A 15,294-nucleotide genomic window follows, 5' to 3' on the forward strand; every position below is an offset into this window, starting at 1 on the left:
ACAATTATGCAGATGCAGAAATTGGAATACCCACAGATAACAAAAATGGCTCTTAAAGAGCTTCTTCTTTTTGCTTCAACGTACTTTATGTGAAACCATCTTATCTAATAGTTCTCAAATGTATAATGAGAAACCTCTTCTGTCTGGAAAGTGGCCTGCTTGTGGAAATCAGTACCATGAAACCGAGATTTCAGAATGCTTATTTCAACCAAAAAGCCCAGATCTCCCATTAAAACTGTAAAAGCAAACATATGTGCCTATATTTCACCACATCTTAAGACAGTCCACACTTTCAGTTTAAGTGGCTGTGGATGCATTCCTTGCATGTTCTGAAGACAGTTTCTACTTCTGGGTCATTACTGCTATGTGCTGTTTATTTTTAATTTTCATTTGGTATATGCATAGAAAGGTGTCTTGGTTCATTGGGACCTATTTATAAAATACAAACAAAAAAAAAAACCCAAAACAAAACAAAAGTGGAGAACCTGCCCATAGAGACCAATCAGATTTCTTGTTTCATTTCACCAAAGAAAAGATGAGAACTGGATTGGTCACTGTGGGCAACTTTTGTAGAACGCTTTCTTTTCTCCTGTTTTAATGCATAGGCCCCATCTAAATCTTATTGTTCATTTTTACTCAGTTTGTAACAGTTTGTATTAGAGCGAAATATAACAGATCATGCCAACTGTGTTGTGGTCTATATACCAGTTGCAGTGACCCATGTTTGTGATGTATGTTGCCTAGTTAGTTAATTGTTTTTAACAATAAAATGTCTATTTTAAAATCTCTGCTGCTCGGAGCTCGGGGGTACTTGGTTAAAGTTTGTTCGACTTAGGGATACCTGGCTTGAAGGAGTTGGGAAATACTGCTATAGATAGACTTCTCACTGCAGGCTGATGTTAGACATACTGAGGCTCAGGACACAAATTTGCAAGGGGACCCTAGACCCTACCAACAACCTATGCAGCCTTCAGTTTTAGCAAGCACAGGGCCCCTTCTGGCCCTGGATAATGTATATTAACATGGTACTTTCATCTAATTTGCGGTGGGTATATTTTTTTTATTCTGTGGAATTATTGTTATCAAATATATGTTTAGTCTCATGCTCATTTTAATTTGCTGTGTCATAACCAACCCTTATTGCCTTAAATAACATTGAATCCCACAGTGTCATAAAGGCTTTTATGAAATGTAATGGCACAGGAAACCAAAAGGACCTGGTTTTATGGAGATATGCTGAATGCTAAGAATAACTGAGGAGGAAAAACTGCTGTCGGCAGTGTAATACGCACGCTGTGCAATAATGTTCCCCTAATGTTATGCACAATAAGAGCCTCTTTTACAAAACTGCGCTAACGATTCTCGGTATGGCAAATGAGAGAAAGCCCATTCAATTCCTATGGGCTTCCTATCATTTGCTGCATAGGAATCGTTAGCGCGGCTTTGTAAAAGAAGCCCTAAATGTATAACACTTGAGTTCTGTGCTTAAGATCTGCTCTATAATATGGTACCCAGATAATTGTCAGTGGCCGCATTATACCCATCTGTTCAGTGCCATTATCTGGGTGTGGCCCAGTACTGAATATCCAGGAATAAAAGCCTGCAATAACCACCATTCATAAAAATTATGACTTCTGCGAGTTGAATATCAACCCATATATTTTCTTGCTCTGTTTTATAATACAGGGACAGTAGTCCAGCTAAAATTTGTATCAACTCTAAAGTCAAATTGTGAAGGTTGGAAGACCTGGGCATAGCTAACCCTTGTATGGCAGATTGACCCCTAGTGGTAGTACCGTGAGACTACCTCTAGGGGTCATAGTTGTCATTTTGAGCCTGGAGTGGCTTCAGGCCAGGATTATAGAGGGACCGCCCCTGCCCAGTCCCTTAGAGTATCAGGAAAACCCCGGGGTAAGTCGTGAGGGGAGGGGCCTAGGGGGAGGGTCAGGTTTGGTCCTTAAGGAGGGAGCTTGATTAGGGGTGTAGTCCTTGAGGAAGGGCTTGATGAGAGATCTTTGGAGGGGCTGACTTGTTAGAGGGTAATCTGGGAGGGTTCTGCTACGAAAGGGTACTCGGGGTGGGGGAGGGTTGGGTTGTGTGCTGCAGAACATTTTGTTACATGCCCTGGCAGATAGTGCAGGTACATCTGTGCTGATTGCTGAGACATGTAACATGGGCCAGTATGGTAACTGTCTGCCCTGGATAATAAATGCAGGACAGATGCTGGCCCCACCCCCTACATTTACTACAAGGGCTTTGCACTTTCCACACTGTAAGATTTGCATTTTAATAAACATGCTCCTTAGTGTACAGTATGTTTGCACTGTCTGTTCACATTACCAGTCAATATCCATATAATGTAAATAAGCACTGATATACAATCAAGCTGGAATCACTTGTTCTGGCGCACTGCTTACAACTGTCAGATATAGCCACCTGGGAGACTTCTTTATATTTGTGTGTGTGTGTGAGTGTCCAGCCACTCTGGGGCCTTCTCTCTGCCGCAACGAGATACTGTAAAATGAGGGCCTGGGAAATATTACAGATGCTGCCCGGATACAGTGTTCTGCCTTCCAGTGTAAAAACATGGGCAGGGCAGTAGTCAAAGCCATCTGCTGAGATCAGTTGATGTAATTGAAAATTGGCCTGCTCAAATGCAGCTAAAAGTATATGCAAAGTTTACTATGCACAAACTAGCTTACCTCTTTATTTATCATCTCTTACGATTCCATATTCCCCAGCCCGCTTGCCTTTTTTGAACAATCATCTCTTAGTTATTATTATTATTAGCATTTGTATAGCGCTACCAGACGCATGCAGCGCTGAACACCTGACACAAAGAGGCAGTCCCTGCTCAAAAGAACTTACAATCTAATTCCCTGGTCCAAAACAGGCTCAATTGGAAATGACAAGACACCATGTCTTTTTGTTTGATGTTCCTTATTTATAGAATTCCTTGCATCTATCCATCTGAGCTGAATCATCAATGGCAAAATTTAAGACTGCTTCAAAAACTTGACTTTTCCATCTTGCATTTGATCTCACCTAGGTTGACTGTGGTCTATCTTTGATTGTGTTGACTCTCTGACCTTTTGACTTTCTGTTCCCCTTTCACTATGCCTTGCCTCATATCCTCTATACCTGCATTATTATTTCTACCTGGTTTGGATGATTTTGTATGAATAACTGTTCTTTCCTGTTTCAGTTTTGTAGTTCCTTTTCATTTTCCATTCTTTGGCTTTTAGATTGTAATCCACTTTGATCTGCAAGTTAGCAAAGGCGGTATAGCAGATCTGAATAAACTAAACTAGACTCCTTAGTGATGCCAGCACCAAATCCCTCAGCCTGAGAGACACAGGGGTGAACTTCCAGGTTTCCAATACCACTGGACAACCTCTAGCCTTAAAAAAGCCCCAGGCCCCTAACTTCCAAAAAATTCAGCTATCTGGCTCCTTTTTGAATGGAACAAGAACCTGGAGTAACTAAGCATCCTGTTTACTAAGGCACGCTAGCATTTTTTAGCGTGCGCTAAAAATTAATGTGCACTAATGCTAGAGAAACCCATATATCCCTATAGGTGTCTCTAGTGTTAGTGTGGGCTAATTTTTAGCTTGCGCTAAAAACACTAGCACACCTTAGTAAACGGGGGGCCCTCAGGCTTTCATCTAGTTCTTGGGCATTTTCTTTCTCATTCAGTAAGAAGGAATATATGAAAAATCTCTCCCCCCCAAAAAAAATAAAAAGAAAAAAAGTGCAAAAAGGAAAAATGAACTCATTTTCCCCTAAAAGGATGCTGCACTTTCATTCCTTCGGTTTTTAAATGTTATTAAATTTGATTATTTTTATCTTCGTGTGTATCCGTTCAATTTGGGATTTTGTTGATTTTTTCACTATGCACATCTCATTCAATGCTTTTGTTATATCCAGACTTGATTATTATCTCAATATATGCTGATATTTCATCTTCACAGGTAAAATGTCTGCAAACTTTACAGAATTCTGCAGTTTGTTTGTTGTGTAGGGTGTGTCGTTTTTGTTTCTTCATTGTTTTGTAACCTGCATTGGTTCTTAATTTTTTCTTTTCAATCAGGTTTAAGGTTCTATGGCTTATGCAAAGATTCTATTATAGTAATTCTCTTTCCTGTCTATCCTGTGTAACAATTCCATATACTCCTTATTGATATTTAAGGTTTTTGGATTCACATAGATTAGTTTTACCAGGCCCAAAACAGGCCCAATTTGAATCTACACAAAATTCTGCATTTTATTTTTTGGCCCCTCGTTTATGGAATGACTTGCCCCAATTGATCCACAGTGAAGAATCGTTTATTAATTTTAAATCTTCACTTAAGCCTTACTTTTTTACTTTGGCATTTGGTTCATGATTAGGGTAGAGATATTTTGCAGGTCTGGCTGAATGTTTTTTTTTTGTTGTTGCTTTTTTTTCTTTTGTTATATGGTAGTTTGGTCTAGTGCATGGAGTTTTTTTTCTGTCTTATGATGGCATTCTTTTCTATGACTTTTTATGAAGTTAATTATTTGGCACACCGCTTTGATCCACTAGTTGGAAAAAGCAGCTTTAGAAATACATATAAGCATAAACAGTGTACTAGCAGATATTCTCTGTAAGGACCCCAAAGTTCCATCATTAAGGTGTTCACCCTGCAGATCTGTTACAGAAGAGAATGTAATTAAACATTTTTCTTCTCTTGAACTGTCTTAGCTTTCTTCTGAGTCTAAAAAAATTAGAATAATGCTAGTGATCCCCCACTTAAAACTTGATAAACCACTGCAGTAACCTCCAGTGGCGGTGTTGTGGAACAATGGTACCTTCCTCTGGCCTACACTGTCTAGCATAGTCCTTCTATTCGGGCACACTGCTTATTAAGGTTTCCTTAGGACCCTTACATAAAACAAAAGATTTACGATAGAGATACAAGATCTGTATATTTTTCATTTGTACTTTCTAGGTTCTAAGTTTCTTCCATTAATGCAAATAATGTGAACTGTAAGATCTAAAGAGTGCTATTTATGTACTTTTATCAGGATTATAAGTGGATTCATTACATTTTACACAACATAAATCATTTATGTATATATAAAAGGACTAAAAATGAAAGCAAAGTGAAAAAAGGAAGTTCCGTTTTTAGGAAGTTGCTTTTTAAGTGTGCCCTTTTCTTTGTGGTTCCTTTCATGTGAAGTTACTTTGTAAAGTTTGCAATAAGAGCATTCGCGTTGTGCTGCACAAATCATCTTTTCTTTGCTTTTGAATAAAATATTGACACTTCAATTTAAATCTATATTTAGAGGCCGGTATGTAAAAGCATATATGTGGTTACAGCAGGTGCTGAGAAGTGCTTTGAACTGAATTTCCCAGGCCAGCTACTACTACTACTACTTATCATTTCTGTAGCACTACTAGACGTACGCAGCGCTGTACACTTGAAAATGAAGAGACAGCGCTAATGCATAATAGGGCATTAAGTTTTTGCAGTTACTGCACATTAAAGAGTAGATTCAAGAAAGGGCATCTAAAGTTAGGCGCTGGGATACAGCGCAGTAGATGCAGATCCTATAATAGCAATTACAAGCTTGATTGCTGTTAAGGAAAACTAGTGTAACATTAGGTGTGGACCAGCGGCGTAGCCAGACCTCAACGTTTGGGAAGTCCGGAGCCCAAACTGTGTGTGTGTGGGGGGAGGGGGAACACAGTTTGGCTTGCCCCCCCTGCCACAACCCCTGCCCCACCGCAACCCCACATACCTTGACTGGCGGGGGTCTCCAACCCCCACCAGCTTAAGGCTTTCTCTGCACATTGTCTGTCCTGCTTCCCCTCATGAGACAAAGGGGTAAAGTGAGATGCTACTCCTATTGTTACCTCTAATGAATAGCATCTCTCATTACCTTTTTGTGTTTGGATTTGGATCCTTTTGTTTTTTAATTACCGTGTCTTTCTAAAGACTGCATGTATCATTTTGATTTAAACAGAGCAAGGTTCCATTCGGACTTTTTGAAAAGACCTCTGAGGCAGGTACTTGACCGAAACACAGTGCTGTGTTGGGTCCTTTTAAGAATAAAGTCTCCTGTTCAATCTGTGTAGTCCTCCTGGTTTTCCTTTTATCTCAGGAGCATGGAAGGGGTCATGAACATTCCTGTAAATTATGCGCACTGTTACAGAATATGCCTGATCCACGCCTAACTACGACGTGGGCATTTACACCAGGTTTTACTTGGTGAAAAATGGCTGCGCCTAAATTTTAGTCATGGGAACGGCCACTATGTGCATTCTATAAACAGTGCCTAATGTTAGGTGAGGTTTATAAATCTAGGCAACATTCTATAAAATTACCTCATTTATGGTCTGTAGCCCTTTTTTGGAGGCAAGCACAAAAGCGCGTTTTTTTTTGGATGGACAGACCTGTGTTGGGGCTCCCTGCCTCCCCGCTGCTGGGAAAAAGTGGAAAAAGCCTAGAATATGTTCGCTGCTGTTCTCGGCTCTGAGCTCTGAGGAATCAACATCAGGGCTTGGTTCCACCCCCAGCTGTTCCTGCTGCTTCCTTCTATTGGCCAGCTGACATCCTGGAATGCCCATCTCCCTGAAGATGGACTCTCATTGGCTGGCTGCTGTCCCAACTCCTCCTCCCTCCAGAGCTTCCCTGATGACATCACTCTATAGCTGTGAGCTGATTGGATCCAAACTTCCTGGTGTCCCCCTCCAGTAGTGACTAGGCGGGACATCCCAGGCTGACACTGTCCAATTGGTTTAGTCCCTCTCTGTTGTGCTTCTAAGCATGGCAGATGCTGACTACCAGCAGAGGCTGTTTGATCCTTGTCTTCCTTGCATTTTTGGTAAGTCACCATTAGTTTTATGCTTTACATTTACTGCCCCCCCCCCCCCCCAATTTCTTGCCAGTTTAAAATGTCATTTGAGAAAAGAATCATGGCACGGCTTTCATACACGCAAAGACGCTGCTTGTAAGCTGGTGTACTTTTTTTTTTGTGCTCCATCTTCTCTGCCTTGTTTCTTCCCTTCTTCTACTTGCGATAATGAAGAACCAGTAGGTCCAGACCTCCCGTTAAAATTTCCACGGTAAAGGTAGGGACTGTTTTTGTGTATGGGGTCGGAAACTGTAGTGCATCGCATTGCATGCACATTATAATAGTAATTAACTTATTATAATAGCTTTGCATTCTGTTTTTGTTAGCTGCTACTGTGACAGGAAAATGGCTCAGAGAACCCTTTTGTGCATGTCCCGATTTACTACTTGCACGCTAAACCGGCTAGAACTAGTTTAAAAACCATGTTGCTGGATCATTAAGTTTAATGCATCTGGCCATAACATCTGACTACATTTAAATGCTGTTTGTGCTAATCTTTGATGCACACTTTGTTTCATGTACTAGAGCCCTTTGAACATTGAAAATGTCCATTTCAAAATCTCTGCTTATTAGAGCTTGGGGGTACTCGATTGAAATTTGTTTGACTTACGGGGTACTTGACTTGAAGAAGTTGGAAAACACTATGATAGATAACTAATTGTTCTTGCAACATTTTTTTCAACACAGCATACCATTTGAGGTGAACAAGCCATGTATTTTTTTCAGCCAATGCTCAGAACCTAACAATGGTGCAAGAGCCAATTAATGCTGGACCAGTGCTGGTGTTAATCTGTGCCTTTGATACATCTTCAAGTGTAGTCCTAAAAGAAAAAAAGATACTGTTCAGTCAAGTTGTTAATCTGTGCCTTTGATACTGCCATGCTCAAGGAAACCTGAGCATCCATTAACAACTCTGTTCATCTTGTTTCTCTAGACCACAGCTTCCCATACTGTGGGTTGGGACCCCAAATGAGGTCACAAAACTTACTTTTGGGGCTTCAACCTAGGTGGACTTTTCATAGGTACACTATTATTCAGTAACTTGTATTTGGCTGCAGTCATGGGGTCACAGGCACAAAAAGATTGGGAAACACTGCTCTAGAACTACCATCAGTCTTTGAGCTGGTCAACTATGCAATGTTACTTACATGATCTTGGGCTTCATGTTACCATTTTGAACTGACACTCCTTCTACCTAACCACCATTCTTTCCAGGTCTCCTCAGATTTCTCTCTCTACTAAGCACTTTATCTCCTGCAGCATCCCTGAGGGTTCTCTGTTCACCCCCAGCCTCCTTAACGTCTTTCTAACTCCTTTCCCTCTTCTAATTCAGTCACTTGGATATAGTCTATATCTCTAAGCAGATGAGATCCAAATTCTCTTAACTATCAATTCCACTTCTGCTGATATCTCCCTTCTTCAGACCTGCCTTCAGGTAGCTAGTAAGTGGTTACGAGATAATAACCTCTTTCTTAATGTTTCCGAACGTAAATCTATCTCCTTTCTTGCACTTGTGCTCACAAATGCACCTACATCAACTGATGGAACTCCTCTGGCCCTTTAGGACACTCTCCACATCTAGGGTGTAATCTTAATGCTAAATTTGTTTTTTTAAGCTTTTCTTTACATTCGACCACCTTTGGACTCTGATTCTAGCCTTGGTTATATCCTACCTTGATTAATGCTTTATAATGGTCTTCCTCTGTCCTCTCTCAAATTACTCCAACTTATCCAATACACTGCTGTTAAACTCATACTTGGTGCCCATTTCTATGATCACATCTTCCACTTCTTATTTCACAGCACTCATTCCCTGTTTCTGCATGTAATACATTCAGAATTCTTATTATGGTTCACCATATTTTCTACTTGGAGATGCCATTTTACCCTCTTATCTGTCAAGGCCTTGTATCCTTTCTCACTATCTCTGCCCTTCCGAGGCTTTCCTACTCTTCTTGACACACATTAATGCCCTTGTCTGGATATTTCCCATGCTTTATCCATCTCTTACTTAGGTCCCTCTCTCTGAACTCAATGCCCCTCTATATTCTTCAGAAATCCTCTTTCTCAAAGTTTAAAAAGGCTGTCAAAACCTGGCTGTTTCAACTCAGATTCTACAGTGGCTCTGGTGCAGAAAGGTCATGCCACCTGCTTAACATTTTCTTACCTCTGTTCTCCTTTTTGACTTTTTACTCCTCAGTCTAATTTTTGTTTCTGGTGGTAGATTGCTGATTTTTTTCTTGTAAACTGGCTGAATGTAATTTTAGCCCAATGGACTGACCCAATGGGCTGCTCCTTGTGATCTTGGGCAAGTCATTGCCTCAGGAACAAAATTAGATTGACTCTTTCAGGGACAGAGTAATACCCAGTGTACCTGAATAGCGGGGCATTGAGTGGAGGAGTGGCCTAGTGGTTAGGGTGGTGGACTTTGGTCCTGAGGAACTGAGTTTGATTCCCGGCACAGGCAGCTCCTTGCAACTCTGGGCAAGTCACTTAACCCTCCATTGCCCCATGTAAGCCACATTGAGCCTGCCATGAGTGGGAAAGCGCGGGGTACAAATGTAACAAAAAAAATATATATATAAATCACCTTGAGCTACTACTGAAAAATGTGTGTGCAAAATCCAAATCCAATAATAATAATGAACTATAAAGTAATAAATAAAACCAACTGGAATATAATTCATTTTTTTTATTAAATAATCAAATTACATAAACATTTGTTCTGACTATTCTGTCTGGCTTGATTGCTGCTTTTTGGAAAATATGGACTTGGCAAACACCCCTATAATCAATCTTGACATTTGGTCTATTGCAGGGTAGCATGTTCAATACATGGAAGCCAATGTGGGTGGTCCTACAGGAAGATGGGTTAGAATTTTACAAGAAGAAAAATGATAACAGTCCAAAAGGAATGATCCCATTGAAAGGAAGTACGATTCATAGTCCCTGTCAGGATTTTGTTAAAAGGATGGTAAGTACTTTGGGGTGAATTCTGTATATAGCGCCGAAAGTTAAGCACTGAAAAGATCCACACTGAGCCCCTATTCTATAAAGGGTGCCTGATATTTATAGAATACTGGCATAGCGAGCAGGTCACACCTAACTTTGTAGGCTGGACTTATACCTGATAGAAACAGATGTAAGTCTAGCACCCAAAGTTAAGTGCAGATTGGCACCTAAATTTTGGAAATACCAATGACCCATCTATGACCCTCCCATGGCCATGTCCTCTTTTGTTTTGTGTGGGAAAAGTTAGGTGCCAAGTTATAGAATATTGTGCAGGGGAGATCCACGTATAACTTCAATCAAGTACCAATTAGCCAATTGGTGCTCATTTCCTCATTAAGTTGTGCATGAATCCTGGATCTGCATACAGATTTTGGCACCCAACATTAGGCAACCTATATAGAATCCAGAGGTCTATGTGTGGGACTCTGATAAGGAGTGATCTTTGCTGGAAAGGTGGGGGGAGAGGATTGGTTGTGGGTCCAAGAAGTAAAATATTTTAATTCTGACCCCTTTAAGATGGTGCTTGGGAGCACTGGACTGCATGCTTGTGGCCTAGTGCTCCCAGGGAAGGAAAATAGCACAAACTCAAAGCTAGCATTGTTATTCCATAAATAATGCAGCTCACAAAATTTAATGCAAGCTGTATTATTCATTTACCACAGGAGTTACTAATGTGTGGTTTTGAGTTACCACAGCTTGAGGGAAGAGCTGATTTGGCGCTGTGATGCATCCTTTTCTACAATATTTTTACTGGTTTATGTTTTTACTTTTGAGTTCACAGTAAAAACTATTCAGACCTTCATATAGCATATTGCACTCTCATTGTTTCATATTTTATTAGGTTATTATTCACCTTAATTACATATTTTTATATGGTATACACCTGAGCACATTCCTGCCTGTTCTCTTTTTTAAATTCACAGATAAGTTCATTGCCTTGTGTTTTATGTATGATATCAGCTTGCAGTATTGTGCATTATGTCACTTTGACAGGTAGCTGTTTTACTTATTTATGTATGGTTCTTTTTACACTATAATTGCACATACAGATTTTATTCAGACGACACAGATTACTTTTCATTGCTTTTACCCTTTCTGCATTGGCAGACAAGTTTATGTTCACTGTGGTTTGTTCACTGCTCTTCCCTTGAATCTCTTAGCACATCACTTTTTTGTATTTCCATAGATCACATACATTTATGTTTATTTTATTTTATTAATTTATACAGATCACACTTTTCTTCTTTTTCATTTTTCTTTTCTTCCCTTTTGTACGTAGTTTGGCTCCACTTTAGCAAGTGTCCAAATATAGGTTTTGACCTTTATACATTTGTTATTATCTTTTCTTGAGGTCCCCTGATGAAGGCATATGCGCCGAAACACGGCCTGTGTTGAGATTCTTAGTGAAGTGCATCCTGTATACTGCATGCGAAGACTGTATCTGTTTTTAAGAATAAAATGGCTGTTGAATCTTGGCTTCCACTCTTGCATTTTTAATCTTTGACACCAACACAGTGGCCCCGAAATTCAGACCGCAGGAGATAGCTGGGCTGTCTCCCGCAATCCGTGCTAAACCCGGATATTCAATGCCAGTCTGTTTCCGGTGACTGGCATTGAATATCTGGTTTTAGTTTTGGCTGGTCCAATTTTAACTGGCCACGCTGATACTCAGCATTGGCCGCTTAAAGTGAGACCAGCCAAAGTTATTCTAGCTATTTTGGCGGCCAAATATGGCTGCCAAATTTGGCAGGTCGGGTTTTAAAAATCGGGGGATAGCTGTTTATATCGCACAATATAACCGGCTATCTTTAAGCCGCTATCTGGCGATATTCAATGTTGGATTGCCGGCTATCCAGCACTGAATAATGCTGGATAGCCACTTAAGTGCTGTTTTAGCGGCCTTTTTGTTTTAAATATTGGGCGGAGTATCTATAACCTTGTTACACTAAGCTTGGTTTCATTTTACCAGTAACCTGTGTGGAAGATTGCTGTGACTGCTTTGGCTGTGAGTATTTTTTGCCAGCAATTAAGGCACAATTCATGTCATTATTAGTTGTGTTTCTATAGGAATTTTCATCAATCATGTTGTTTTTTTGCATATTTTTATATTTACCAATTTTGTTAGCTCTAGAGGGAAGGGTGTTTTATTGTTTCCCTCTAGGTAAGTCTTTATTGGTTCTTATATAAGCACAAATCCACGTTTGGCGCATTATTGCACTTTATAACACTCAGTTGGTTTTTATTATACTTGATTGTTCGTCATATCATTGTTAAGGTTCACATTGACATATTTTCTTTATTACAAAAAGCACTTTTGAAAGTACATTTTTTTTTTGTCTCTTTATAGTCATTAACAGTTATTCAAATTTTTTTTTAACTTCTATTCATGTATGAACTTTTTATGTTTTGAGTTGTATTTGTTGTTATATAATTTGTACTTTTAAAAATTTGATTTGTATTTTGAATTATGTTTGTTTGACAGTTGCATGCCCCTGATGCAGCCTACTTTTAGGCAAAATGTGGCCACATCGGGCATTGTTTTTATTCGTCTGTTCAGAATAAATATTGCGCTGCTCTGACCGTTTGATGTTTTTGGTCTGCTCTCGTATCTACCCCACACTTTGAGGGTCTTTTACTAAGGCATTCCTATGGGCGTCTCTAACATTTAATGCACCCACAATTTTAGTGTGCGCTAAAAACGTGAACGTGCCTTAGTAAAAGACGCCCTGTGTAAGCACTTGCAAATGAAAGTGTCTCATCTTTCTACTGTAAAACTAAAGATTATACAGAATTTAATTTGTTTGTTGTAATTTAATCAGACATTTCATAGAAATTTAAATAAATAAAGTAATTCCCTGCATTCCTTCTGGGCACTGGATCTATTGCCTGTGGTTTGCTTACAGTGTCATGGTATGTCCACTCTGTTTTAGCTTGTCTTCAAGCTCAGCACAGTAAAACAGCAAGATCATTATTTCCAAGCATCCTACCTGGAGGAGAGGGATGCCTGGGTGCGAGATATCAAAAGAGCGATTAAGTGCATCGAAGGAGGTCAAAAGTTTGCTCGGAAGTCTACCAGGAGATCTATTAGGCTACCTGAAACAATCAACTTGGGGTCTGTATGTTTTTGTTCATTTTGCCTTTCTTTAGAAATGTTTGCTTGGCAGCTGCTTGGAAAAAGCAGCCTTTGCGAGTAACGCACAAAACCGCAAATGGCTCCATAACTGTGATAATGTGTGTAAAATCAGCAAAGGCCATGTGTAATTGAGCTTATAAATTTTAAAGCACGCCAGGGGGGAAATTATCAACTTGAGCCTCTGTTAAGATGGTGTATTTTACTTCAAATCATGCAATCTTAGCACAGACGTTTTGCATAAAATGAAACTGCGCTAAAATAGGGCAATTTGTGGTAAAATAATCCATCTTATCGGACACCCACATTGATAACTTCCCCCCTATTTACTATTTTTGGCTGAAGAATTTTGTATGTTCAAAGTTACTGGAATGTTCAGATGAGCTAAAGAATCAAAGCCAGCTGATTACTGATAAACATATAGCAAAGTTACATATCGAAACTTGTATGAATCAGAGAAGAATATTTACAATGAAATCTAAACTTTTGCATGGACTTTACCTTAAGAAAATTGTTGTGAACTGTAAAAGCCTCCAGTGGTTATAACTATTTGTATTTAGGGTATCTACAAATTCAGTCAGACACACTTGGAGTGAAAAGTAGTCAACTAATTATAACGAAGGCCAGTAAGGCATTAAAGTTGGACCTCTGATATATCTCTTTTCTATGTAAAATCTTTAAATAAATGTAGGGGCTGATATTTGAAATACTTTAACAAGGCAATCTTCAGCAAATTTCACTTAAAGTTTCAATATCAAGCTGAAGCTAAATTAGTTCTAACTACTTCCTTCTAGAAGGAGATATGTTTTCACTTCAATCACTGTGAAAATGAAAATAAAGATAAATATAAAAATAATAAGGAGGAAAAAGACCGCAAATGTCCTGATCATGGCAAAAAGCAGAAAATCTTAGTGCCCATTTTTCTCATTGGTCTAAAAACCTCCTTGTTTGTTAAATATCTTTTCTTATCTTTTATCCAATCGTGCACTTATCTCACATCTTGATTTCCAATTTTATATTGCCAAAATGACAACTCAAAACTCTGTATAAAGGATACTTCAACAGAGCACTTAGCTTTTAAATATAATTCCCAATGGGACTCTCCGTGTCACTTTCTTTCAAAGATTCCTCAGAGGACTAAGTGTTGAACATCCCATAAACTTATTTATCATGGCCCTGGACTCTAAACATGGCGCTCTCCCTTCATGTAGCGCTATCCAGAACTGGACTAAGTAATTCCTGTGTACCAGTTTATTTGTACTAGTGGCATTCCATGACCTTTCTTCTTGACTGATTGAATAGTTGCAAGAAAAGTACAGTGATTGGCTTAGTCGCAGTGTGTTTCTGATAAGAACTGATTTATGTAGAGTTTAAGCTATCAATAGAATTTGTTGAACATATTTAACCTATTTAGCTTTTCCTGGGCTAGGCTAATCATTATTATTATTTGCATGGTTTTATTCACCTCAGCTTATGATTGACTGTTTTTTTTAAATCATGTAACGACGTTTTCATTTCCATACTCTGTAAGCCACATTGAGCCTGCAAAGAGGTGGGAAAATGTGGGGTACAAATACAATAAATAATAAATAATAATATTGTGTGGTTGTGGATACCACTGGGCAATATGATGGATTATCATTGATAAGTGCAGACGGCAGTGGTAGGTCTGCATGTTTAAAAGAACATAAGTAGTGCAGTCATGGTTCTTGACTCAGCAAGTCGTTTATTTATTTGACTGATGTGCGAACTGAGCACCCTTCAAAAATTATAACAGAATCCAAAAATAGTTATTAGTAGTATGAATGAATGTATGGTAAACACGTTTATTACTAGTCATAGTGAGATATATGTACCTTAATATATATGATATATTATCCAGATGTCACCAGTTTAGGGAGGCCCAGAGGCTCTTCCCCTCCCCTGCAAACTACAGCCTCCCCCCCCCCCCCAGTCCCACCTTAAAGGGGCCCTGGTGGTCTAGTGACCTCTTCGCGGGCAGGAAAGATCCCCACTCTTTCCTGCCCACTGCCGCTCTTCTGCCTGATGCTGCTGCATTTTCAAAATGGCTGCTGAGACTTCCGTGCAGCAGTCTCACAAAAGGATACCACAGAAAGTCTCGGAAGCCATTTTGAAAACACGGTGGCATCAGGCAGAGCAAGTGTAGGGATCTTTGCTGCCCCTGATGAGGCCACTAGATCACCAGGATTCTTCAAGGTAGAACCAGGGAGGGTGCACTAGTGTGTGAGTGTGTGTGTGGGGGGGGGGGGGGG

General features: G+C 39.5%; 1 protein-coding gene across 1 annotated transcript in view; it reads left to right on the forward strand.

Moving 5' to 3' along the window:
• PLEK (pleckstrin) overlaps positions 1-15,294 on the forward strand; it is a 110,083-nt gene that overhangs the window by 43,555 nt on the left and 51,234 nt on the right. Inside the window, exons 2-3 of the mRNA XM_030196380.1 lie at positions 9,698-9,853; positions 12,822-13,003. Of these exons, the coding sequence (XP_030052240.1) occupies positions 9,698-9,853; positions 12,822-13,003 (338 nt within the window). The remainder of the gene's footprint in view (positions 1-9,697; positions 9,854-12,821; positions 13,004-15,294) is intronic.

The sequence above is a fragment of the Microcaecilia unicolor genome, chromosome 3 (genome assembly GCF_901765095.1).
Source record: "Microcaecilia unicolor chromosome 3, aMicUni1.1, whole genome shotgun sequence".
Taxonomy (NCBI): Eukaryota; Metazoa; Chordata; class Amphibia; order Gymnophiona; family Siphonopidae; genus Microcaecilia; species Microcaecilia unicolor.